General features: G+C 53.9%; 8 protein-coding genes and 1 non-coding gene across 9 annotated transcripts; 5 read left to right on the top strand and 4 right to left on the bottom strand.

The window, feature by feature from the left end:
* Positions 1–1,781: 1,781 nt before the first annotated feature.
* Positions 1,782–3,601, top strand: BGZ61DRAFT_515703 (uncharacterized protein). The gene is made up of 4 exons (XM_046252255.1): positions 1,782–2,252; positions 2,505–2,699; positions 3,025–3,212; positions 3,262–3,601. The coding sequence occupies exons 1-4, from the start codon at positions 1,984–1,986 to the stop codon at positions 3,492–3,494; spliced, it is 885 nt and encodes a 294-aa protein (XP_046107724.1). The 5' UTR covers positions 1,782–1,983; the 3' UTR covers positions 3,495–3,601.
* A 1,229-nt stretch (positions 3,602–4,830) lies between these two features.
* BGZ61DRAFT_t77 lies at positions 4,831–4,919 on the top strand. Its single transcript has one exon. It is a non-coding gene; the product is annotated as a tRNA-Ala (tRNA).
* Positions 4,920–5,163: 244 nt separating this feature from the next.
* Positions 5,164–6,144, top strand: BGZ61DRAFT_446844 (uncharacterized protein). Its single transcript, XM_046245251.1, has 3 exons — positions 5,164–5,533; positions 5,631–5,842; positions 5,893–6,144. Exons 1-3 carry the CDS (start codon positions 5,221–5,223, stop codon positions 6,022–6,024), a joined length of 657 nt encoding a protein of 218 aa, XP_046107723.1. The 5' UTR covers positions 5,164–5,220; the 3' UTR covers positions 6,025–6,144.
* Positions 6,145–8,293: 2,149 nt separating this feature from the next.
* Positions 8,294–10,026, bottom strand: BGZ61DRAFT_186219 (uncharacterized protein). The gene is made up of 3 exons (XM_046237754.1): positions 9,552–10,026; positions 9,416–9,501; positions 8,294–9,368 (listed from the first exon to the last, which is right to left on the bottom strand). Exons 1-3 carry the CDS (start codon positions 9,899–9,901, stop codon positions 8,482–8,484), a joined length of 1,323 nt encoding a protein of 440 aa, XP_046107722.1. The 5' UTR covers positions 9,902–10,026; the 3' UTR covers positions 8,294–8,481.
* Positions 10,027–12,196: 2,170 nt separating this feature from the next.
* On the bottom strand, positions 12,197–13,259 carry BGZ61DRAFT_491931 (phospholipase C/P1 nuclease domain-containing protein; the record flags this gene model as incomplete). Its single annotated transcript, XM_046250479.1, has 3 exons — positions 12,197–12,372; positions 12,441–13,100; positions 13,190–13,259. The coding sequence occupies 3 exons, from the start codon at positions 13,257–13,259 to the stop codon at positions 12,197–12,199; spliced, it is 906 nt and encodes a 301-aa protein (XP_046107721.1).
* A 1,149-nt stretch (positions 13,260–14,408) lies between these two features.
* On the top strand, positions 14,409–16,210 carry BGZ61DRAFT_446839 (PQ loop repeat-domain-containing protein). Its single transcript, XM_046245250.1, has 4 exons — positions 14,409–14,782; positions 14,858–14,957; positions 15,137–15,623; positions 15,672–16,210. Exons 1-4 carry the CDS (start codon positions 14,669–14,671, stop codon positions 15,925–15,927), a joined length of 957 nt encoding a protein of 318 aa, XP_046107720.1. The 5' UTR covers positions 14,409–14,668; the 3' UTR covers positions 15,928–16,210.
* A 153-nt stretch (positions 16,211–16,363) lies between these two features.
* BGZ61DRAFT_446836 (uncharacterized protein) lies at positions 16,364–18,058 on the top strand. Its single transcript, XM_046245249.1, has 4 exons — positions 16,364–16,506; positions 16,635–16,889; positions 16,980–17,714; positions 17,767–18,058. Exons 1-4 carry the CDS (start codon positions 16,476–16,478, stop codon positions 17,832–17,834), a joined length of 1,089 nt encoding a protein of 362 aa, XP_046107719.1. The 5' UTR covers positions 16,364–16,475; the 3' UTR covers positions 17,835–18,058.
* Positions 18,059–18,382: 324 nt separating this feature from the next.
* Positions 18,383–20,518, bottom strand: BGZ61DRAFT_346841 (uncharacterized protein; the record flags this gene model as incomplete). Its single annotated transcript, XM_046239920.1, has 2 exons — positions 18,383–18,695; positions 18,747–20,518. 2 exons carry the CDS (start codon positions 20,516–20,518, stop codon positions 18,383–18,385), a joined length of 2,085 nt encoding a protein of 694 aa, XP_046107718.1.
* A 4,188-nt stretch (positions 20,519–24,706) lies between these two features.
* On the bottom strand, positions 24,707–26,125 carry BGZ61DRAFT_446833 (uncharacterized protein). Its single transcript, XM_046245248.1, has 2 exons — positions 25,931–26,125; positions 24,707–25,875 (listed from the first exon to the last, which is right to left on the bottom strand). The coding sequence occupies exons 1-2, from the start codon at positions 26,047–26,049 to the stop codon at positions 24,897–24,899; spliced, it is 1,098 nt and encodes a 365-aa protein (XP_046107717.1). The 5' UTR covers positions 26,050–26,125; the 3' UTR covers positions 24,707–24,896.
* Positions 26,126–26,237: the final 112 nt, after the last annotated feature.

The raw sequence follows: 26,237 nt of genomic DNA, 5'->3' as shown, positions 1-26,237 counted from the left end.
ACAATGACACCGATACAATGGAGCCATGCATTCGCGTAGGCATGTACGAAGTATGTATGGACGGACAGGCCACCAGATAGCGCCAGGGCCAGCCAGTCAGCCAGCAAGGTCGAATCATCATACATCTAGATGCTCTCTATGCATCACTCGATTGAGCCTGTGTCCAGAGTCCGTGAACATCTATGACTGTCCGCCATCTGACTTTGCGGCTGAAGCAAGCAGCAACAACGCATCGCCCCGGCCTCAGGATAATAGATTACAGTCCTGCGCCACGATCAACAGCTAACATCCAGCCACGAGATGGACGGATGGATCCAAGTCGGACTCATCTCTCTACTCAGCATACTTTGCCCCGAGCTGCGGCCGACAGACTCTGCATGACTCGGGGTTCACCGTGCTTTCGCAGATATATGACCCGTGAGACGCAAGGTGCCGGACGTCCTTCCCTCCCATTGGGACAGAGCTTGCAACTAGAGCGGCCGCGGCGTCGGGGCCGGCACGAGGCGATGTGACAGAAGGGAAGGGATCGCCACTTGGACGACAAGGAAGGCTGACGCTGAACCAACAACATTATCCAAACAGCTCTGGTCGTAAGTGTCAACCCGGGCATATTTCCGCTTGGCAGCTCGATACTCCCATGGCGCCTGGGACTATCCAAGGGCCCAATTTACGCCATGCCACATTGCGACACCACTCACCAGCCGTCGTTCGGTTGACAGCCAGTGCCGTACACCTTAGACAGCAGCGGACCCGTCCAGTCTCTCTCATTCTCGTACTCTGTCGTCTGGCGAGCTGGCCTGGCAGGGCTCTCTGGAAGGGATTTTCTCGGCAGCCATGGATATCAATACCCGGGACATGACCTAGCATGGATAGCTGGCCTCTGATCCCCCGGCCCAATCCCTGCCTGCTACGCACTCAAATTTAGTGCCGTCTGGTCGTTCTTTAGCGAGGCGAATAGTGCTGCGCAGACGTCTGCATGCAGTACTACGTACGTAAACAGCACTTGACTGGGCTTATAAGGATGCGACCTTGGTTATGGCTGTTGGTTGAACGTCCGAATGGCCGGCATCTGGCTCCGCCGCGGGTTTCAGACGCAAGAGTGCAGCTTGGCATCGGCATCGCAGCGACTGTCGGTATTTTCGCCTTCATATATTATATTATCTCATTTCCCTCTTCGCACTCGCAGAAGCTCCAGTGACTTAAACGCGGGCCTCGAGAGCGCGGCTGGCGACCCACGTCCATCTAAAACGGGGAGGATCTCTCACGATGACGGGTAGATCTCCCCTCACTCCTTTCCAGTCTCCAGTCTCCATACTCCATACTCCATAGTCCCACTCCCCACAATAACTTGACAATCTCGACTCCATCGCAAGTCGCGGGAAGACGACGGGTGTAGATCCGCCCACTCTTAGCCCCCCGTAGCACCACGACTTCGCAGAGTGGCCCAGATCCTCACGCCATGCCAGGCCGCGACACCCCTGGTCTCTCCTTGGTGGGTTAAATTTTGCTGGACTGGGATGCTCGTCTCCTCCGGTCTCTTTTGACTCTTCCATTTGCAAGAACCCCTGACCCATGTGGCGATCCGGGGGTCCCTCGAGCAGAACGGCTTCTAGGCCCAAGCCCCCATCAACGTCGCTCGCTTCTCTCCACTACACACAATGCCCTGCCACGACATGAAGGGATTACAATGCTACAGTACGCATACTCCCTGCGAACTCTCCGCTATTGCATTTCAAACTCTCCCTGTGAGGTACATCGCGTGTCGCTACCAACTTATCCCTGGCAGTGTGGCGACAATCCCGCATGCCCATCCCTTCAGCTCTGCATTGGCTCATCTTGGTCGGCCATCTCATCTCATCACAGACTGGGCTGCTTGCTCTCTTGTCTTGAGCGATCCGATCGAAAATCCCATCCTCATCCAGCGTCTGCCTTGAAGGGCCAGATACTGCATTGCGCAGATCCTCCCCGTGTGTGTTGGGACATATGTGGCATGTGGGGGTTTTTGCTGTATATACCGGCCAACTCAGAAAAATCTTCAGTATCGCAGGCATGGCACACCCTTGCACAAAACTGACTGCCGTGTGTTGGCACTCCAACAGCAGTTTCGACGTATTTTCTTGTGCCGGCATTTTCAAGCGACATCGTACTTCCCCGACTGCGCCGTTATGGTACGCATCCAGGGGTATTTTCGGCTTCCTCGCCATAACAGCCCTGGGAAACCTTCTCGGCTGTTGTTTGGCAAAAGATAGCACGTAACCTCGTAGACAAGGATTCCAATTTCTGCAAAGAACTGGCCACTTGGGCCACAACCCCAGTAACCAGGCTGTCAGGCCCAGGATTGTCTCCCCCGTCTCACCTCTGTAACAGTCTAGACCTACGGGCCAAGCCGACAGGCATACATCAGCCTCGTTTGCCGACATTCTTTGCTCTCGCGAGGTGATTCGATGCATGTCGTGTCACCGGCTCTTCTCCAATCTCAATACTACATACTCAACGCTCTCAAGGGCTTTCCCTGGTAGCCACATGCCCGTCAAGGTGGATGGGCTCTCGATCTCAGGCCCACCGCCGTCAACGGCGCAGGACGCAGAATCCTTCAGGTGCCAATCGTTCACCGTAGAGACAACTCTCAGGCAAGTCCATTTATCTAACATGGACATGCATGGTCATCCCTTGTGGAATATGCAGATTATATGCGTCCTGTAGGCTAAGCGTTGGGAATGCAACATCTCTTGCGTCAACCCAAAATAGTGCCCCGATGTCGACCTAACCCTCTTGCTTCTCTCCTAAAGTCGTCAGGTTTATGTTACAGTCGAAGATAAGAATGGTATTGCAATTTTGAGTCACCTTCTTCTCGTCCATCTACGGAAAACTTCACCCGAAGCACCTAGACCGCCTTACTGAGCCAACACATCCTCGTCCCACCCCAAGTAACCGTCACAGTTCACCTAGACCTAGCTTCAGTATCCATGTCCTCAAATTCATGGTTCTAACCCGATGATCCATGCCTGGTACATGAACCATCAGCTTCAGGCGAGAATCCCTCCCGCAGACGGCCAAGACGGACGTGATCGTGAGAGCCAAGAACCCTTGCCCTGTTATATTCGGGTCCGAATTGCAGCTAGACCGTGCAGAGATAGCGCGGGCTCTCCCCAGCGCCTCTGCTGTTGCCCGTCCCTGGTCTATACAGATATCGCGTTTCGCTACCCCACGAAGTGAGCCGGTTTTCAATCGATCTTCCCGTCCTAGCCCCTCATCATCCAGGTATTCCAAACGCCCTCGCACCACTCCTCGCTGCCACCGACATCATGCTCACGATGCCTCATCGCTTAGGTTACATCTTGGGTGAAGAATACAAAGCTCGCCGACCTCAGCTCGTTGCCCCCAATGAGCAGCCCTGGTCCATAACGAAACTCGAACCCCTTGTAGAGTTCATGCCACCAATCGAGAACAGGTACCAGGAAACGAGAAGAACCATGCAAACTTGGCTCTCATGACTACGTAGTCGACAACGACAGTACGCCACCATGACTCGGGGGTGCCCTTCTCTTGGTAGTCGACACTTAGCTAGGTCAACCCAGCCAGCTGGCTCGGTAATAAACCATGGGACACAAAACCCCTGCCCATGGTGGCAGAATTGGGCGTCAAGGGGGATCGGACGCCACGTCGCGAACCTCAGCCGTCAGGGGAACGATCCAAAAAGAGCAACCGTAGATCGGTACGTAGCTGCTTTCGGTCTGCGGCGAGCTTCCGAGTGTCAGAAAACAAAGACAGACCCAGATCTATGTTACATCAATTTCGAGCAAGAGATATCATCACAGCCTGGTGATTTCCTCTCTATTAACCCCTTTACCACTACCAGTTCTTCAATGACACATACAAAACCACATTAAGACTTACACAAATCGCCAAGTAACGAAAACAGTTGTACGAGGGTTCAAGTCCAGCTCTTCTTCAAGTTCAAGGGATAAACCGGGCAGACCGCTTCGTGTATCGTGACACCATTTGGAAGCGGAGAAATGCCACCAGCTGCTCCGTGAGCCAGAAGCATTAATACATATCGTCGCTTGCCGGAATTGCCAATACAAGCTACTGAAGTCAGTGCAGAATATCGATATTAAGGTGACATCGGGCTCGGGCAATACATATTCCCCCAGTTCCCTCATCTTCCAGTACTATATCGTATCGTCCAGATTATAATCCTGCTCGATTCCTAAATTCATGGGAGCCCGGATTGAGCAATAACACGTGAGTCGATAGTTGACGTAATTTTCACAACACGAAATTCGACCATTCGGTGGTTCCCGAAATGGAAAATCCGCCGTCTCTTTATTCTTGGTCCCATTTTAGTTTGCCTTAAGTTTCATTTCCCATACATTATTTCCCCACCAGATAATCAGGACGACATGTCCTCGATCCAGGTTACTCTCTCGTACCATAGTTTTAGGCATTTTGTCATTTTGGAGCAAAGAGCTACAGATCATCACATATTAGCGCCTCTCAAGGCGCTGAAATTATTGAAAGAATTACCATCATAAGTTGGATAAAGATTGAGATCTAACATGCGTAAATGTTGTTGGTTGGCCGTTGGGCGTTGAGTTACCCTATACGATGAATATGACAGGGCTAAAGAGGGTTTTTCCCCCATTACACCTCCGATTCATCATTGAATCATGTACAAGAAAATCAAAGCTAAATGGGCTTGGACTCCTTGTGATTTAGGATTCAAGTTTCGTGGGCTTCTACAAATTTCGTCATTGTTGCATCAACCACCGTGTGCAGATTTTCCTCCACGAAACCTAGAGGCAGGCAATAAACCTCAAAGAATCATACGGGCGAATGGTTTAGTGGTATAATACTCCCTTAGCATGTTTCGTCTGAATATCTGGGAGTGGTCCAGGGTTCGATTCCCTGTTCGTCCAACATCGGTGGTTTGATTCCACCTAGTATCCTCTTTTTGATGGCCGCTTGTATCAACTTTTTTGCCCTGGCGAGGTAGATGAGTTGTCAAAGGAGTAAGTAGGGTAGGAACGAGATAGACTCAAAAATGAGACGACCTTAGGTACCTAATTATCAGGTGTCGCAATTAGTTCAGTTCACACGGCCTCATACCCCGCACAAATGGGTGGCGATTGTATTCATGACTCTCAACTTCAACTCAGCCATCGAAAAGCATACATCGTGACACAACAATATCGGGATCAAATCCAAGACTACATTAATATGAAACTATACCAAATCCTTACTCTAACAAGTGGGGTCGGAGCTGTCTGGCCTGCCTTTCTCGGGTCCTCGGCCTGCAATATTGAGTCCAAGGCAAATGTCCCCGGCGTTCTGGCTGTTGCAGCTAAGGCATCCAGAGAATTCGCCACGGAGACCCTTCCGCATGCGATTGACCAAAGCACGAAATGGGTCGTTGCAAACCCCTTTTCATGCGGTGGTGCAGTGGTCGGGCTGCTTTCTATGGCCGCACCCGGGCTGGTGGCAACTCCTCTACTGGGCGCCATGGGTTTCGGGGCAGAGGGTATTATTGCGAGTGAGTTTATCTCTTCTTTATGCTAGATTGTCCCGGCAAGCCATATCTATGGTACGTGTATATATAGTCACAAAGATTAACCAGTTCTGCGTTTCAGGTTCCTATGCGGCCACCATCCAGAGCGCCTTCGGTAGCATTATATCACCTTCCCTATTCGCGACATTGCAGAGCGCCGGCGCTGGTGGATATGGAGTGGCAAAGGTGTACTCAGCCATCCAAGTGAGTGGCGCAATTACTTCGTCCGTGGTTGCTTGGGTAAAGTCAAAGTCGGGATTGAAGGCTGTTGAGAGCTCTCCGAGGGCGGCGCAGGTGAGATGGGGCAGGCACTCGCCTTTAAATCATTGCTAACCTCGACATAGGCTAGCTACTTCAATTTGAATACCGACAACTTTGTCCTAACCGATGGATCCATCATCGTGGGACTGGTGGCAGCGGTGGGTCTAGGTATTCTTATAGCTTCCCAACGGCGAAGAGTGAAAGGGGGAACCTAGAATTTGGGTGGTGATATCAAGATCGGCAATTGGAAATGATTAAGAGTTCCTAAAAGGCAAGAGTTAAAGGAACATATAGTCGTGTCAAAAGTTACTAATCTAAATTGACTGGGATACGTGTGAGTTGGCAACTGATCACTATATTACTGAGTGGAAAACTACCCCAGGAAAACTCCCACCCACCTTTCATATCATAGTGAATACATAGTCCCAAGTATGGCTTGAGCCTGATGAAACTTGGAAGTTCTTCCCAGTAGGCTGGGTGGACGCTGTCGTGTCAGATATAAGGAGGCTGAAGAGAGTTTCTGCAGCATCCCTTTGCTAGCATCTCTGTCGACATCAGGGTGATGATGGTATTGGTTGCGTTGCGATCAAACAGTAAAGAAGCTAGGTCATCAGTAACGAAAGCTTCGAGGGCGGATTGAAGTTGAGGGTATGGTGAAGGTGGTTATGATGCGAGGTGTCTGCTCCTGGCCTAGTTTTACTAACATCTTCGTCCCAGCCTTGCTTTCGAGGTCCAATTACTAGAGCTTATTCGCTGCAGGAGCAACCATATCCATAAAATGTTGATGCTGCTCCTTATCGATCGTACCCAATGCTTCCTTCAGTGCGGTGGTGTCACCGTAGTATACTGCGGCAGAATACTCGACTCGTCTATCGTTGAACTTTATGGCGGCGCTCGCGCCCAATATTCTGGAATCAGATCCAGTAATTAGAGTCTTGCCAATTCTGCAAACCTGTTACAGTGACTAACCTTCTCCCTGAAAGGCTCACCTCGAAAGGCATACGAACTATGCACGTGCTAAATGTGTTGGAGATGACATTGCGCAAAACTCTGTCGAATCAATGTGGGATCGTCAACTCGAGTTGCTCATTTGATCCGGAGATTGGGGACAGGTTTCATCGCCAGGGGACATTTCAAATCGCTAGTTCGGCCACTCAGTCAGACGTCTTGTGAGGAGAAAGCTTCCGTACGGATAATTGACAGCCCAATCCACAATCCTCGGAGGGTTGTGTGCCTAAGCAGCCGTAGTAAGTGCGTAGTAGAGTGAGGTTAAACTAATCAGCCAATTTAATTATCGAAGGCCGAGAGCTGTTTGCAGCTAACTAGTTTAAAGAAAATACGTCATATATATTGCCCAAGTAAGAATGCACTTCTCACCTAAGTAATTGTCGCCATACTACAGCAGCTTGTAGAACAGGCTTGGCTTCTTAACTTCATGTGGCTTGCTGAAATTCGGAAAACTACCATCACTAAATCTATTTTACAATCGAGTCCCGTGAATTTCCACGACATGCACAAACACTCCTACAAGCATATCAATAAGCTACGATGGGCTGTATTTGGGCGTCTTGCGTCATCACAAATACGAACTGGGCGAGATCGTATATGGTAGCATTCCATCGCCTGAGAGCACATTAAACTTGTGCAGATGGGCTCTGCCGTGACATATAGGAAATGTTGCTCTAAAAACCCCGTTCAATTGATGAATAACGCGCGTAAACTAGACAAATAAGACCTTCACTACGTCTCTGGTGTGAGAGAGAAAGGTCGGCAAGTGGGAGCAAGCGGCAACTTTGGATCTTTGGTAAAATACTACCACACCTCGAAATGCGCCTTACACGACCCCAGAGGAAGAAGCAATCTCACTACTATATTTATCCGAATACCATGCATAATCCGCATTTAGCCCACCTTATCGTCGCCACACGAGGCATTAAATCGGTACTTTCATCCGTACCTTATTCTGTCCGGACCGTCGGTGGCCGGTTTCATCGGGTTTCAAGGAGCCCGGAACCGCCACTGTCGCAGAACATGGGCGCCGCTGTGTGATCGGCGGTACGAAACTCAAGCGGAAGGGAAAGCATTTTTAGCTTTCATTATTGCGGCCGAGGTGCTTCCCCTCTCATACCGAAGGTCAGTTCCGGGCATGTCGTGTTTTCACAGGATTGGACAGGCGCCATAGTAAACAAAGTAACAGAGCAAATGAATTTCTATACAGAACTGGCCCAAGAGTCCCGCAAGGAGATAGTCTACCCATTGGAGTCCCGTTCCCATACAAACACCGGCATCTCATGTGAGGTTGCCAACCCGATAAACCTCCAGACCCGGCATCTACTGCTAGGCCTAACAATTAGTACAAAACCACAAATACGTTTAAACACCAGACCGCGCTCGCAGTGTTAGGCACCTTGAACAAGTCCAATATCTTTCTTAAAGCCCTCCCAATTCGCACCAACGTCTTGAAGCGAGAGTTTCTTCACGCCTCGAGACCTCCTCGCCCAAGGGAACAGCAACAATCCCAACGCGGAACCTGTGAGCAAAGGCTTTACGCCTCAAGTCGTGAAAAAAATCTGTATTACCCCGAAGGGTGCCGCTATTTCGCCGGTATCCGAGGCCTCCGGGGCCGTGGCACCGCCGATCGTAGTAGCATAGCTGCTCCTCCGCCGCCTGACCTAGTACTTAAGCCTTGCCCCGGCCTCGCCCACGCCCGCGCCCTCGGCCCGGCCTGAAACCGTCTTGTTTCCGTTAGCACCTTGTTGGGTTGAAGAGCTTGAGAACTGACTGTTTCCTCCAAAGCCTCCTTGATTGCCCTGGTTGCCCTGATTGGCTTGGTTACCCTGGTTGCCCTGGTTCGCATCTTGCTGTCCACCATTCGCGGCATCGCCCTGAGCGGCATCGCCCTGATTGGCTTGGTCGCCCTGATTGGCTTGGTCGCCCTGGTTCGCATCTTGCTGTCCGCCATTCGCGGCATCGCCCTGAGCGGCATCACCTTGCTGGCCATTGTTCTGGTTTTGACCATTGTTGGCGTTGTTGCCGCCATTGTTCTGGTTTTGGCCATTGTTGGCATTGTTGTTGCCTCCATTGTTGTTGCCTCCACCGGCACCGACAGTAACTCTGATGCAGTCATCCTGAGCACCTCGCTGAGCGACGGGCATCAACACGGGCTGATGGTTCGCAGCCGAAGACATAGAGCAGATGCGGTAGTTGCCAGCAGGCAGACCTCCGGTCACAGTAGCAGTAAGAAGACCCTGACCATTGCCTGCGTCGTTGATACCCTTGAAGAAGGCAAACTGCGTGGCATCCAATGCGTTGGTGGGGTTCAGAGAGTTTCCAGTGTCTTGGACTGTGACGTGGGTGTGACCAATGATCTGGCCGCCGCCGTCGAGATCCTGAGGAGCCGAGTAGTATGTGGTTTGCGCGTTGGTGAAGGTACCAGCTGACAGACCGGACGTCTGGACCGAGATGTCGAAGTCGGTGTTTTCTTGGACGTCATCACCGTTCTGCGGGCTGACAAACACGGTCGAGACCATCTTGTTGGTGGCCGGGATTTTACCCATTGCTATCACGGTCAGCTTGGAGGAGGCGAACAGATTGATAGTAACTTACGGATTCCGTTGCAGGACCCTCCTGTGTTCTGCTCACCATTGGTGAGAGTCTGGCCCGAACAGAAGTTGATAAAGTTGGCTTGGTCGCTGGTTACTAGTTAGTTATTGCTTTTAAACGTTCAGGAATATGCACTTACGTCGCGGAAGCCGATTGACCATCTGCCGGCTCTTGGTTACCGTCTTGCTGAGATCCGGTTTGGACAGCGTTCGCGTCCAGGGTCGCATCGCCTCCAGCATTGTTGTTGTTGGTGCCATCGGCTTGATCTTGACCCCCGTTCTGGCCCTGGTTTCCATTCTGGCCCTGGTTCTGGCCTTGGTTTCCGTTCTGGCCCTGGTTCTGGCCCTGGTTTCCACCAAATTTGCCACCTCCTCCGCCGAATTGTCGTCGATTGAGGGTGCGAGTAAAGGGAGTTCGCCTGTTGACAATCGCGGCGTCTGACAGGACCGCCATGCCCAAGATGGCAACGATAACGCCCTTGATCTGCATGTTGACTGCGGTGATCTCGGTGTCGAAAATAGAAGGAGGGAGTTGAAAGTCGAAAGTCGAAAGCTGAGGAAGAATATGGGCGGTTCCAGACCGGGTTAAAAGTAATACTAAGAAGATGGAATAAAGGAACGGTCACGGACACAGGTTCAACTGAGTCTTAGTGAAGGAACGAATGTGAGAAAAGAGACACCGCCAGCGTTGAATGGAAGAGAAGGGACTGGTCAACAGCAGACGAAGGGCGGATGGAGGGTTTAAAACATATGAGAGCTGAGGTGATGAGAGCGGAGATCAGGTTGCCGAGAAGTTGAATTATATGCTGCGGGTTCGACACGGGGAGGCACACCAGACGGATGCCAGCTCGGCGGGAGCAGGGACCGGATACAGGGTCGCATTTCCAGGGTGTGTGCGTCTCCACGAGGTTGCAGAGACGGCATTGGCGGTGGTGGCGACGGCGAAGAGAGAGAGGGGATTCGCTTTCGCCTTGGCGAGAGGGCTAGAGAGAGCGATCAAACTCGAAGAGCTACACCACGGCTGGGCATCGTGGAAACGAGGAGGCTAGGGTCGTCTGAAGAGGTGGCATGCGAGACAGAGCCGATACCTGGGGGCAGACCGGGGCGCCAGGGGTGTTGAGGTCTGAGGGCTAGCAGGCGATGTCATGATGGTGGAGGCTGGCGTTAGGGCGTGGGAGGGTGAGACGGCGAGTGCACTAACAGCGAGGCTTGGCATCTCGGGCCTCCAGATACACGCGAGAGCAAGCGAAGCCCTGCTCGCTCGACGTCAAAAGAGGGACAAGATGCGGCTCCAGACGTCGCAGCGCGTTGCCGTGGGCTCCTCGGGCCTGCAGCGACCCGGCGGCGCAGCCAATAGCGGCGGGCGCCAAGATGCATCGCCCGCGGGATGCCAGGCACACGGCGTTTCGGCTTCGAGACGACGCCAGTAAGCGCGGTGTCAGAGCTCTGTGAGAAGAGGTGCGAAGGGGTCGGGGCGAGTGCTACAGTGCTACGCAGGAGGGACTGTGCGAGTCATGGGCCAGCTTTAACCTTGATGCCCCTGCTGGACGGCCGGCCGCATCCGATCGTCGATTTACTAATTTCACTTCCGGGGTTGGCGTGCCGGTCGAGAGGCTGAGAGGGAGGCTGAGAGGCCATCGCTGGGATGCCTTCGGACCCTTTCCTGAGGCCCGCAGTGCTCCCGCAGCGTCTCCATTTTCTTACAGGCGGTTTAAATTAAATTAATGTATGCGTAGCTATATAGATAAGACGGATATAGCAACAACACGCCTCAGGCCGTTGTTTTCGCAGCCGCCTGCACTCTCCCGCCCTCCACGCTCTCCATGATGGCTCAACCCATTCTCCGCCCTAGCCTCTGTTACAAGATGCAGACATCACCACCCAAAGCCCAGAGCGCATGACACCAACTCAATCCATCTTGACTTCTCCCAGGATGATCCCCAAATGTGCCGAAGCGCCGTCAACATGCCGACTTTTCCGCCATAGCTAAAGTGGCGGCCCATCAGCGCCAAGTTCGTCCGCCCACGGTCAGGGCGAATCCGGGCTCAAACACATCCGCACTCCTTCAATTTTGCATTATTCGGCAACTTGGCGATCCCGTTGCCTGGTTATCCGGATTGCTGACTGATTTTTCCCATCTCTTCACTCCAGGCATTTCGCTCGGCTTGGCTAACCGAGTGGTAGCATTGTAGTGTCGGTGTAAAACCCCCCCCAACTCCAGTCACATGGAACCCGGCGCTGGGCTGCGATGTAACCCCGCGACGTCCAACTTCCGACTTGGATGACACATGGCCAAATTTTTCGAAACACCGCCGATCCTGGGGACTTGGGGGGTTTCCATGCCCTACGAAACTCGGTTTCCTCCTGCCAGAACAATAGTTCCAACCTCGATCTCTGGAGCTGCGACAATCCAAGACTCAGGTCCACGGCTCGTGTCAGGTCCCGTCTTAGTGAGAAGCTTGTCACCTTTCATCCCATCTCATCCACTTTAATGGATTGTCGCAGCAACGCGGTGGCATGGATTTTCTGGAACTGGTGCGGGCGCCACTCTTGCACAAGATGCCGTTTATTGCGGTGCTTGGGCCAATACGGCGCATTGTCGATGTCATCACGACTTTGCTTTGCCGCCCCTCTCTCTTTGATTGACACTAGGGCTGAGACGATGCGAACCCGGACTCTGCTACTCCAAACTGTTTGATTCCCAATCCAGACATGCCAAATACTTGCAGCGGGTCTCATGTCCAAACACGACCGTCTCTGGCGTTTATGCCCCTTCGGCTATCTCTTACAACTCTTCGGAAATCGTGTTCTCGGCTTGGTAGGCGTCGACGATGCGGTCCAACCAAGCGGCCATTCTATACCCTGCACGGGCAATCTGCTTCTCAATCACGGGACCGGCATTCTCATAGTACTCGCCTCCAAGCTCCTTGCCCTCGATGGCATGCGCACCTTCGGGAAGCACTACAGCCGTTTGGTCAGTCTCACAATCCATTTTGATGGGCCGTTCGGACCGTTCGGCATCAACTTACCATACTTGCACACAAGGGCGTTAGTCTCTCTTGACCACGCAAGAGCAGTGTTGATAGCATCATCCAAATCCACGTCCTTCAACCATGAATCCTTCTCAGCCGCAAACTTGCCCTCGCTAATGGCAGTGGCAAGCTCATCGGACCACCTCTCGGCGATGGCCATGGGCTCGCCGTGCAAGCCCCCGAGGAACTTCTCCATGATAGAGCTGTCCCACACATGATGCAGGTTGAACCGGTGGCCGTCGAAGTGCACGAAGATACGGTTGCCGCCGAGAGCGGTGTTCTCGTTGTGCAGCGGCTGGTGCATGTCACCGATGAAGTGGACAACGAACTTGGCGGCCTGCTCGCGCTGCCACGTGGGCAGCTCCGAGTCTAGCGACTGCTTGGTGTAGTTGGCGAGCGCGTTGATGACGCAGCCGCCATCCTTGCAGTCGCGCTCATACTCGACGCTGCAGTCGGTCGGGGGCGCATCGTGGGCGTCGATGAAGTGGAAGTTCTTCGAGAAGCGACCCCAGTCGGTGTAGCGGATAGAGTCGGCCCAGGGCGCGACGGTCGCGAGGTAGTCGGGGGCGTCGCTCCCGAGCAGCTCCTGGAAGAAGGCCTCGGTGGTGTTGGAGACGATGCGACTGGCGAGGTACGCCGTCGTCATGTGTCCGAGACCTGCGCGACGTCATCAGCATTCAATTTAATCCGTAGCACTCGGGACAAGCTCCGAGCTCCAAGCTCCGAGGTCGGGGGGTTCTACATACTGCCCCAGGCGGCGGCTCCGGGAAGGCCGATGGCGCCGATGGCCAACGCGGTGGTGGAGAGAAGCTTCATGGTCGGATGGAATTGGTGATGGAAGGATGGAATGTGAGGGAATGGGTGCTCCCTAATGACCTCGTGCGTGGGTGAGATCAGGACGAGCAAAGGGCGGAGCTCGAAGCTGCTGGGGAGCGTATATATACACTCTGCCAACTCAGCGAAACCTAGAACCTGGGAACTACTACGTAGGCTACGCGTCCATCCGAAGCGCTGCAAGGCTGCGAAAGTGAGCCTAGATTCCAATAGCCCTGTGTTTAGCACACCTGGTTGGCCTGTGGCGGCGACCAAGCCAATACAAGTTGCTGGAGGAACCAGGGGTCTATGAAACCATTGGCATTGGGGCCTGGACAAAGCGGCCTGGGCGCACCGCAGCGAATCGTTTGCCCCACGTAAAGCTGGCCTGCGACTCTGACTGGTCTTGTGAGTCTGCCTGTGTCTAGGGTGAGTCGTCGGGCAGGCTGCGGCTGGCTGATCGCTGCATGGAGAAATGCGCTGGCCCAACTGGGAAGACAAAGAGCTCAGCTCAGCTCCGCAATCCTAGGTCGCATGAGGTGGCGAAAAGGGAATGCAGCTTTAATACGAACGCAGAGCAACGCTCCACACCAAGAAAGGAAAGGCAGACAGGAATCTCAATTGGGAGTAGACGAAAGCTAAACCTCTTCCCACCGTGCGACCTCCTTATCACAGCGATATAAATACAGTGAGATTGTAGATTATCAGAGGACCTACCCTACACGCCATGTATGATGTAACTACGTCGCAGCCCAGCCACGGATTATGCAGTTGCAGTGCATCCCGTGCGCGGGTGGCATGGGATCTACTGTACTCGCGCTGACACAGTTCAAAGGGTCCCCCCCCCCCCCCCTCTAATAGGTAATAGGAACCTCTAAGCCCCGGTTTTTAGCTCACAAGATCTGGCCCCGCAGCCCTGTGACGCACAGTTGCAGCGCCCTCGCCGATAAGGGTGACCAGCCAATGGCCAATACGGGCAGCTCAGTTGCAAACTGCGAGCAGCCCGTCGCCACTGATACCCGCTTTGCGACCGCGCGATAACCCGCTTCGCGATGATGGGAGCCACTGATAACGCACTGATGGGCCCGATAGCTCGCTGGGAGCCACCAGCAAGGGTCGGTAGAGCCACCGGCCGTGTCCACCACAGAGGGGTCTTATCAGACGGCCCCCCCCGTTGTCGGGATAAGTGAGTCTATGGCGGCTCAATGTGTGACCTGACTCTTCTCCCTCCCTTTGAACCACCACCTCCAAACCCGGTCGCGTGAGCTTCTCTTGTGCTCTCGTCCTGCTCGTCCTCCTCCCCTCTCCCCCCTCTCTCCCTCCCTCACATCTCCCGGTCACTGGTCCCCCGGCCATCTCTGCTCAATCCCTAATCTTGGAACCCGGGCTGAACACCACCGCGCCGAGTCACAATGCAGCTTCTGACCACCAATGTCCTCGCCGCTGCGGCGCAGCACCTCCCGATCACAGAGGCCTTATCGGGCATCTTTGGCAGCATCAGCTTGACTGCTTGGATCTGCCTCCTCGTGCGTTTCTCCCGCGCGCATATCGCGCCCGCTGCGGCTCCCCGAAGCCTGAGCCCTGACTGACCGCCGTCGCAGCTCCCCCAGTTGGCCGCCAACTACAAGGCGCAGAGTGCCGATGGCCTCAGCATGGCCTTTCTCATCGTCTGGCTTATCGGAGACATGTCAAACCTCATCGGTTCGTACCACTTCGCGTTTTCGTTCCCTGCATGACGCTAGAAATTCTGCACACTCAAATTTCGTCGGCATCCAAATTCAGCCGAGCTGGATCGTCGGGCGTCTCCCTTGATTAGAAAAATTTCACTTTGGTGGCGCACGCCATCACCCGCTGCCATGAATGCTAACGAAACACCCTAGGAGCATTATTCACCCGCCTCGCCCCGACTGCAGTCGCATTGGCCAGTTATTTCTGCATTGCCGACATGATCCTCATCTCCCAGACCATCTACTACCGCACCGTCAGCGCACGCCGAGCCCGAGAGCACAATGAACAGTCCGTCGACGCCTCTGAGGAGTCTCCTCTGCTCGCGAGGCGACGGACCTCGTCTTTTGGCCTCCCCGGATCCCAGCGCCGTCACGCGACTCACACCGAGACGTCCATGGAGCCATTGAGAAAGATTGTGACCGGCGAGGACGAGACCCCGGACAGCCACCCCTGGATCCACAACGCGCTGAGCCTGCTCGCCGTCTACCTCGTCGGCTTTGTTGGCTGGTTCGTTTCGTACAAGGCCGGCGCCTGGGACAACGCTGAGCCCAGCGCTCCTAGCCCTACCGCGAGCACCGAGAGCACGACCGAGATCATTGGCATTACCCTCGGATACTTCAGCGCCGTTTGCTACCTATGGTATGTGTGTCTAGCTCGGACATGTAAGACTTGACTAACAAATCACAGCGCCCGAATCCCTCAGATCATCAAGAACTACCAAGAGCAGTCGTGTGAAGGTCTCGCGCTTCTTTTCTTCATGCTCTCTATGACCGGCAACCTGACGTATGGCGCGAGCCTCGTCGCCTATTCGCAGGACAAGAACTACCTGCTGAAGACGCTCCCCTGGCTTCTGGGATCCCTGGGAACCATTCTCGAGGACTGCGTCATCTTCATCCAGTTCCGACTGTACTCGAGCAACGACCGAACCAGCGCGGTCATTTAATTGGCGTAAGAGAGGACTCATACAGGCAGGCGGGGGACCACGAGATGTGGCGCGGTTCGGAGAACTGGGAGATGCTGCATGGATAGGCGTTTGGGCATGTGTGTTTTGTGCGGGAGGGCTTCCGCGAGAATCGCGTAATGGCCGGTTCGGCAGACAGGACCGGGGCTCGGGCTACGGCCGAGGGACTATTTCAGCATTGCATTGGATATCATGTAACTGCGGATTTTTCGGCTAGATGTTTTTACTTTGCATTGGACTTCCGAATTTATCATTGAACTTGGAATCCACCTTGAGCTTGAGCGTGAAGCGTTTGCAATCGGCGTGCTATTATTACCCGGCCATGTGGGTCCGCCTCCGACGCCGATACCCTCCGATGGCGGGGGCTATTTTGCGTGGATGGCGGGGTCCTTCTTCCGTCGACTCATTCACTCAACACCAAAATTTCCCATCCCATCATTCCACCATCTCCTGACCTTTTACCGCATATAATATTGATTCTGTGTCCCTACCCTGACGCAATTGACACTACCGGAAACCACGTCGACACCATGGCTCCCGAATTCACCACCAAGACAGTCGGTATGCGCCCCTCTCCCGCAGCACATGGCCTGTTTTACCCCTCCATCCACGATGGCAATCCCCTCGTCGCACGCGCCGCAGCTCCCTCATAATCGCATCGCAGAATAGCTAACACTCGCCGCGTCTAGGCGTCCTCGGATGCACCGGCTCCGTCGGCCAGCGCTTCATCCTCCTCCTCGCCCAGCACCCCTTCCTGAAGCTCCACGCCATCGGCGCCTCGTCGCGCTCCGCCGGCAAGAAGTACAAGGATGCCGTGCGGTGGAAGCAGGCCGCGCCCATGGGCGACGTCGCCGAGATGATCGTGAGAGAGTGCAAGGCTGAGGAGTTCAAGGATTGCGATGTTGTCTTCAGCGGTCTCGACTCTGACGTCGCTGGCGAGATCGGTATGGCCCTTCCCCGTCTCCCTCAACTCTGCCCTCGATAGGGGATAGCATGCAAAGGACGAATATATGCTCACTACTCAACGCCTACAGAGCTCGAATTCACCAAGGCCGAAATCCCCGTCTTCTCTAACGCCAAGAACTACCGCCGCGACCCCCTCGTGCCCCTCGTCGTCCCCACAGTCAACCTCTCCCACCTCGACCTCATCCCTCACCAGCGCGCCCAGCGCGGCATGACCAAGGGCTTCTTGGTCTGCAACTCCAACTGCGCCGTCATTGGACTCGTCATCCCCTTCGCCGCCCTGCAGGCCGCCTTCGGCCCCATCTCCACCGTCAGCATCGTCACCATGCAGGCCGTCTCCGGCGCTGGCTACCCCGGCGTGTCCAGCATGGACATCATCGACAACGTCGTGCCCTACATCCAGGGCGAGGAGGACAAGCTCGAGACCGAGGCCCGCAAGATCCTCGGCCGCATCGACGACGCCAAGACGGCCTTTATCGAGCAGGACGGCCTCCGCGTGTCCGCCTCGTGCAACCGCGTCCCCGTCATGGACGGCCACACCGCCTGCGTCAGCCTCAAGTTCGAGCGCCAGCCCGCCCCCTCGGCCGAGCAGGTCAAGGAGGCCCTCCGCAACTACGAGCCCGAGGCTCTGGCGCTCGGCTGCCCGTCCGCCCCCACCCCGGCGATCAAGGTCTTCGACGAGCCCGACCGCCCCCAGCCCCGTCTGGACCGCGAGCTGAGCCGTGGCTACACCGTCAGCGTCGGCCGCGTGCGCGAGGACGAGAGTGGCATCTTCGACCTCAAGTTTGTTGCCCTCAGCCACAACAGTGAGTCCTCCTTGCCCCATTTCAGAACTATACATGCGCTAACTATCCGTAGCCGTCATCGGCGCTGCTGGTTCCTCGATATTGAACGCCGAGGCCGCTGTCCTCAAGGGATACATCTAAATCAAGTAGTCAACTGGAGTTGGAATTTAGCAAAATATCGAAAATCGTACGGCTTGGGATAAATAGAATGGAATGCTTCTGGAGTTCACACATGACCTTGGCTAAGCGTGAATCCTCGTCCTGGTTTAATATCAACATAACTACATATGTGGGAGTCGTGAGAGTAAACTGTTACGCATTTATATTCAAGACCGGCCGCCGCGATCATAGCGGCTAGCCACGAGGGTATATAAAACCTACTATCCAAGCGCCGATGCACATGGTCTCCCATTGCGCCTTACACCCCTGCCAATGGTCTACACGCGAGTTCTCCATCAATACCGTGGTGGTGATACCAACGGAACAATCCCAATAACGTAAAAGAAATCCAACCTGTAAAGAGTGCTGTTGTGGCCTGAAACGATGTCCACATGCTATGTTGAAGTCCGCTACCCACCATGATGCGCCATAAATAATAAGAATGCAAAATTAATCAACAATCGCCACATGTTCAGTACGCCCGATGATTCGTCAATGGAAATGTTCGGGCGATATTGAATCTCTAGGTCTTATCGACTGCGGTCTTCGGGGGACTGAGATCGGGCGCTATTACCAAAGCCGCTGGAGAACACGCTAAGCCAACCTTCGGGTCGCGTCCATCCCCTGGAAGGTCGCGGCTCGGGTGAGAGGAGACCCTGTTCGAGGTCGGACTCATGATCGGCAGAGCGGGATCCGGAGGCTTCGGCAATGGGCTCGTCATCGTCGCTATCGTCACGGTACGGCTCATAGTGAGGATCGGAAGACGAGGCATGGGCGAGCGATCGGACGACATCACCCTTACAGATGGGACATGTCCGTCGGCGGGTGGTCAACCAAGGAGTACTGGAAAAAATTAGTCACAAGACAGCTGGAGGGAACGGCAAATATACTCACATGCAATCAGCGTGGAACTCGTGACCGCACGGCAGGCTCATCACTTGGCTCTCGCCATCGACATACTCCTCCAGACACACCACGCACTCGACCTGTCGCCCCATGTACTTTTTCCATTCGGCTGAGAAACCTCCAGCACCCTTCTCGGTTTTGGGCGGATTACGGGATGCTGAAGGAGGAGTAGGAATCGCAGCGCTAGGCGCCAGCAGAGTCTCGTCTGCGGGCCCCTCAGCTGCCCTTGAGCGAGGACGTGGGCGCGGAGGACAGTCTTGTAGCAGGGGCGTGGTGGGAGAAGTACTCGTCGGCGAAGCGGTTCTTGGCGTGAGACTTGGCGATCTCGCGACGGTGTGATAAGTGCGAACTGGAAGTCGCTCGACGACAGACTTGGGTGCCCTCCATCTCCTCCGGCGGATCCTGGCACGGAGGATGAGCATGGCGTAAACAACGGTCAGGGTTACCAGAGGGCTGATGACGAGAACCAGCAGGGTATCGAAAAATGGGCTTGCGTTGCTGGTTGGGGTGATGGTCACCCACAGCCCCTCGCGAGGGACATCGGGTTCATTGGGAAAACCAGCATCCTTGGTGGTCGGATAGTATCCTTCCTCAGTTGTATCCTCAGTAGTACCAAACATCTTGGCAAGGAAGGTGTCTTCATCCTGGGGGTCAGTAGGACCGTTCTCGGAGCCAGTCTCGCTCGAGAACGGACTGCGAGCATTCTTAGCAGTGGTTGAGTCGGTGGTTTGTGGCCACGATAAAAATTTCGAGAGTCGGCTGATAACCTCGGATCGTTTCATGCTGAGAAAACCCGGGGTCCTTGACCGCAATCGCTTCCTCTGCTGGTCCTTCTTGGATTGCTTGGACCTCGGTCCTCGCTGGACCCTGAGAACGGGGTTTCCTTGGTCATCCAGCGTCTCCTCGATAAAGCTTCCAGGTTGTGTCAGCGACGAAAGAAGCTGGGCCGTCGTCCGAGCAGTAAAAACTGAAGGGATGGTAACGTTATCGACTTCTGGACCATGAGCAAACATTTGGATTAGGGGACCACCCTTCTGGTTATCGCCCACAATGACCCCGATGGCGCCTCTGCGCTGTGCCCACATGACCTTGTCGAGAAAGCCGCATCCACCGCGCATCAGCAGAACAATCTTGCCCTCGATCTCTTCGTAGTGATGAATATTCGGGACATCGGCGGCCAGGGTGTTGGGCTGCCGCGTCGGACCATTCTTGGGGTTGCGATCGAGGACGTCATCATCGCGTCTCTTGGTATGAGCAGGAGCGCCAAATTTGGGGGCAGTTGTCCGCGAGACAGGCTCACGGAGAGCCTTATTCAACTTCGCATTGCCGGCGCCTTGGCCCCAGCCTGGCAGGTCGCTGCAGCCCAGCTCCCCGCTTGAAGCCAAAGTATCCTCGGCAAAGCCGCTGCCCACCCACAGCTGGCCGCTGAGACCCCTCAAGACAAGCTTTGGGCCAAATGCAGCCGGGCGGGCGGCGAAGGAGGTGCTGTTGTCGTCGGTCAAGCTAATGGCGGCGTTGGGAGGGAACAGAGAGAATGGCGTGTTGTAGTACATGAAGCCCCATACCGACTTTGGGGACTGGGACTTGGACTTGAACTGTGATTTTGAGAAGGTGGATTTGGAGGTGGCGGGGTAGGCGGAGGAGGAGCTGGAAGTGCCGGCGCCGGCGGTGGATCGGGGCGGGGACGTGAAGGCGCGGAAGAGCAGGAAGACGGACGCAGTGAGGAAGAAGACGACGATGGCGATCCGAGGAGGACGCATGATTGCGGGCGATGCGCGGCGAAAGGAGGAGGAGGATTAGAGAGGGCGGGAGAAGATGGCTGGTAAGGTGAGAGATATGAGGAGAGGTGCGATGTGAGGTGATGTGCCAGCTCCCGCTTGCGTCGACTTAGGATAACGGCGCCAACGTTAGGATCCCGCCGATCATGCGCTGCGAAAGGATGCCTGCGGGCGAGGTCAGGTTCGAGGACAAGGCGAGAAGAGGAGAGGTGCGAGGAATCAGAAACAAGAAGCGCACATGCACGCGGCCATGTATGTATTGTCGAGTATGGCAAGGAGGGTGATAGCTTCCGGAAGAGGGTGGCATGGCAGCATGTGCGTGTGACGTACAAAGGTGACGAACAGGACGGAGAGGGCAAGTGGAGTTGGAGGGACCGCTAGTGAAGCCCAAAGCCCGTGCCCAGCGCATAGACTATAGAGGTCTAGGCCTGTAGGCCTGTAGCACCAAGATACGATACTGCACTTCACCGCGAACCAATAAGTCAAGTTCCCTCGTACAAGTTCGCCAAGCGCGGTGGACCTCCGGCGCTGGGACTGCTATGAGCGCCGGGAGCAGCGCGCTTCCAGCTTAGATACGGCCGTCATTTGCTCTCCAGCTCGCTGTCGCCGCCGCCGCCGCCGCCAAACACTGACCCCGACCCCTCAACCACCAATCCCACCCCCGCCCTTCCCGGCCGTCTCAGGTTCAGTCAGTGCAGGGCCTGGGCTTCGTAGGCAGTCGTGGACAGTGGGGAGACGCCCGCGCCAAAACACAGCGCCACTGCAACTCTGCAACACTGCATCAGGACTGGCCCTGCCGTAATTGCTACGTAAGGTGCTCGTGGAATCGGCCTGAAGCGCCTGTGGTTCTGTGGTTCTGTGGCTGTGGCGGCACTGACGGATCAGGCGCTGCAATGGTGTTGGCGCATCGCTCCACTTCCCATCACGTCACCAAATCGATCAAACCATCTGCAATAGCTCAAGCTCCTCGTCACTTGCACCGCAATCAGCTTTCCAATGCGCTCGGCCTGGACTCGATCTCAGCTCCCCTTGGTAGTTGTCCCGTTTCAATCTACAATCTACTCGACGAAAGCGTAGTGAACAGACGCGCCTAGCCCCTCGGGCGTTTTATCACCCTGCTGAAACAACAAGGCCATCTCACGAGGCCTGCCTGTTCCGTTCTGGCCTCCATCTCGCCAAGACCAAGACCACATGAACCAAAAACACCGCCTATCGCTTCACACGTGAGATCATCACGCTAGAGGAAAACTTCCATGTATCAGATGCCGAGAAGGAAACAATGTCCGCTCTGTCTCGTCCCTCAACCCTGCACGCCTTGGCTTCCATGCGAACCTTTCTACACCTTCTGACCCAAGACACCCGAGGAACCCTGCGCGTCGTCGGCGGTTCCTGAATGCCATCCACCTTGTCCCCTGTCTTGTCTTGTGTTTTAGCAGCTCGGTCCTAGCGTAAAAATAGCTCTGCCCATTCTAGCACCCTTGTTTCCTCGTGTTCCCCCTTCCATAAATCTTAGTATACGGATACCTCTCTAGCATATCCACTATGCAAATGCTCGGTTAATATTGCGCCAGCATTGATCTTGATAGCTGGGGCAGAGATTAAAAGATCCTATTCTTGGATACAGGAAACATGCGCTTCCTGGACGCAGATCTTAAGCATGATTGTCGCTAAAGGCCCTGGATTGGCTGTCGCCCGTTTATCTATCCACTCCCAACTGATGGCGCTCGTATGATGCAGCTGTGACATATCGCGAAACCATTCCCACAGGCCTCCTATTCAGGCATCGTTCGGCAAACACTCCTCTATCCAGAACCTCCGTTCCTGAGAAATCTGTTCCATATGCAGTCCAATTCTCAGTCCGTATCAAGACAGGCGCTACGCCACCTCACCTTGCATTCCGATGGCCCGCCGCCTGTCGCTAGTCTTACCAAGCCCCCGGAAGCGGAGAAGTAGATTCACTTCCAACCCGATTTTCCACCCCACGTGCAAACGATGGCCGCATTCTGTGAGCTGCAAATTCTCTTGAAGACACTTGAGTTGACATGCCCTGAGGTGAAGTAAGTCGAACAATCACAAACTTTAACTCCATTCGCCTCAACCAAGACGGTAGGCTCCCATTGTTTCCTTTCCACGGATCCTCAGTATCTAGCAACATTCAATGTTCTCCGGATCGTGAACAAACAGGAGATGGTGATGTTGATAGATCATGAGGGCAATTAGTACATATAAATATGGAGAATAATAAAAGAAATAAAGTATGTGCGCTTGTGGTTTAAAACCGCCCTATCATTTTGTCCTATCTGATGGTTTTGAGCAAAGCTTAAAATAAGAATTAATAAGAAAACTAAATACAGTGTTTATAATAATGTATGTGTGAAATAAATGAAGTACTTGTGAAGTAAGTAAAGTGCCTATAAAATAGGATAATAGAAATACAAAAGTCGAGTAGTAAAAGAGTGTAATCGCAGTAGCAGGACGTAGGTGAATTGATGTCTGAAGGCTAGAGTCGTGTGTCTTTCGCCCATTCCAATGGGACGCACTGATTGTAGAAAGACGATCATTAAGTCGTTCCTTGTCATTTTTTTAATGTAACGACAGCAATAACGCCTTGGATGATTTAATAGAGCATCAAGTTTGGTAGTTATTGCAGAAGCATTACCCGGTTACCATGACTGAAATACCGTTGTGGCCGACTCCCCAGCCTTTCGGTTAGGTGGAGGAAGATCGACAACCGCCCCCCTAGTTCATGCGCCGGAAGAGATCGACGGTGCAGCTATCTGCATCTATCGGGGCCAATTCACTGGCTAGAGTTCTCAAGTTCATGGAGTATTGCAGGCTGGTTTTCAATTCTGGGAAATAATCGCACTATGTTCATGTATCAGTTTCTGCTGCTACTTCCCATCGAACCGGTCACCCCTTTTGGTTGAATATCACCTTGATTCAAGGCTTTTCGATTATGATGCACATATTCTTGAAGCCCGGAGTCTCATTCTCTTCAAGCAAACAAGTACATTCACGTGCACGCCCACTGATTGACTTTGTATGGTCTAGGTCTCTCCTTCATCCATATCGTCGCCGCCTTCTTCCTCGTTGTTTTCCTCTGACGCTCGAGGACCTTGGCGCAACTGCGCCTGATTTTACGCATCATTCGCCGCTGCTTTGTCGAAACTGGCGCATCTTTCCCATATGGGCAGTTTCGGGTAGCGTGATTATGTATCGGCTTTCTAATATCGCAAATACTGCATCTAAGAGTCAAGCCCAGCAATTTTGGGCAAGACAGCCAGTTGGAACACGGTACTAGTATCCTTGTTGGAAACATGAGAATCTAGCCTCTACTATTAGAGCCCCCAGGAAAGGATGGTCAGGGAGATCTTATCTCTGGTACTCGAAATTGTAAGCGTCCTCTTGCTGCAATACTACCCAAGCATATTGACAGAAGCTTAGGTTTCTACCTCAATAGTATCCATGCTCATGATCTTACGCAGTTCATACGAGACAAAACTAGCAGTCCGACTTCGGCCATCAGCTGTATAATTCACTTTGTAACATAAAGCCTTCGAGTGTTGCCATAATAGGTGTATGCGATCTTTAGCTGATGCACTTTAGCTGATGCAGAGATCGTGGGTTCTTCGCGTATTAACCCTCGTCGATAATGACTTGAAAAAATTCGGCGTCCTTTAGCAGCAACTGTTTGAGGGTGGCGTCTTCTGTCAAGATCCAGGTCTGCATCTTGGACCTCTTCCGCATCAGCCTCCCGTATGGGGTCGGCGGGCTTCGAGGCCGACTCGATGGCATCTTTCATGCTGCTGCGATTGTACGGATTAGCGACGATATCATCTGCCTTGGTAGACAATCGTCGGACTGCGGTATTACAGGGACATAGCAGAATGCTATGTGCATTATCGGGATCGTCGCTGGCCTCATGAGTCATCGAGGAAGTTTGACGAAAACGAGGATGTAGTGCAAAGCGAGATACGGATGATGTATTTTGAGTTGTTGTCTTTTGCGTGTACAGGACACACATGCTATTCTTCGGTTCTTCCATTGTTGCTAGCTTCAGGGTGTTACCAGCTGTGAAGTAGCGACAACAAGGAGAGGGTCAGCGCATACGACGCGTCGCAAACTGGGTGTGCCTTGCTTACGAAGGATGGATGTGGACACTCAGAATTGTATCCAACCAAAGTTCCAAAAGTTCTATTCAATACGCCATTTGTCCGTCCCCTTCCTGAAAAGCTCGTGAATGCGTGCAACTAACTTCTAAATGCAGGTGTCGCCACCCAATGATATACATCCATAACCAATTGTCGAACGTCCAACGCCAACGCCCTGCCATGTCCAAAATCCCAGCCCCTCCCCTACACTATAGCTCCTCGTCAGAAGCCACCACGCCGTCACTGCCTACCCCTTTCCCACGATCCCATTCTCTTTTCTCGCCGGCTTTGGACCATTGCACACTATCTGCCAACTTCTCGTCCGTCGATGTCGCTCGCTGGACCTGGTCGTCGGCAAACCCTGCTGCTCTCATGCGTTGTTCCTGGTTTTGCTTGAGCTTCTGGCGGTCTCGAAATGCCTCGAAAGCATCGTCATCCATTTGGACATCGGTTTTGGGATCATAGGTATCTGAGAAGCGTCGATCGATGCCCGAAGACCCTCCAACGGCCCCCCGACCGCGGTACTTTGGGGGCGGTGCCGGCCCTATCAGGTCATCCATGTCTGAATCATCGGCTTCCTGTTCCTCCGTTTGCTTTGATTTCCCTTTCGTGTCGTGTAGCGGTGAACGATGTCGATGTGAGTCCTTGCGCTCTCTTGGTGAACGTGACCGTCGTCGGCGTTCAGGAGACCTAGACCTATCCCTCCGTTTGCGACTATGACGTGACCTGTCCTCTTCAGATCCAGAGTCCCTACTTCGTGATCTCTTCCTCCGCTCTTCTCGGTGTGATCTGCTGTCACTCTTACTGTGTCGGCCTTCACTCCGTGACAGCCGTCCGCGGTGCTTGCGTTCTTCGCGCCGATCTTTGAAGAGATCCTGATCTTTGTCAGACCGTCGAGAGGTTTCGCGGCTCTTTGAGTTCCGGCTCGAAGATGGCGCCTCCTGGTCACCCGTTGGCCGGCGTTTCTTACCCCCAAGAATGGCATGGATGTCGCCCATCTGCCGCTTCCTGATATCCCGGGAATTCGGATTCGTCTTTCGTCGTTTGAGTTCTTCCGTACGTTCGAGATCCTTCAGGCGCGCCCGTGACTCAGCGGCTTCCTTGGCAAGCAGCGCCTTGTTGTGTGTATCGGTGTCCTTGATGATGTGTCGCAAGAATCGCGTGTTCGGTTTAAGCATGTTCGCCGGTCTGAAGCGCCGTCAGCAACAGACTCGCCACATATCCATGTCGGGGGATCCATTACTTCTTGTCGGTGCGAAATGCATCCATGCCCATCGTTGAGTACTTCAGCGAGCAGTCATTAGCCTCCTGGGAGAGAAGGCCGGCGACATAGTCGTCAGTCAAAATATCATCGTTTCCCATTGCGATTCCTTTGCGACTATCCAAAGTCGCACGTTCCTCCACGTTGTGTAGGATATATGCGATGCGCCAAAATTGGTTCAAAGTGAGGTTGAGGGCCGATGAGCAGCGGAGACGGAGCTACACGTCAATGCAATCTGCCGCCTTTGACCGCCTTAGATAAGCAAGTGTCCCGCACTAGCCCAAATCGG

The sequence above is a fragment of the Ilyonectria robusta genome (assembly GCF_021365365.1).
Source record: "Ilyonectria robusta strain PMI_751 chromosome Unknown BGZ61scaffold_5, whole genome shotgun sequence".
In the NCBI taxonomy this organism is placed as follows: domain Eukaryota; kingdom Fungi; phylum Ascomycota; class Sordariomycetes; order Hypocreales; family Nectriaceae; genus Ilyonectria; species Ilyonectria robusta.
This window is presented reverse-complemented; position numbering and strand designations above follow the sequence as displayed.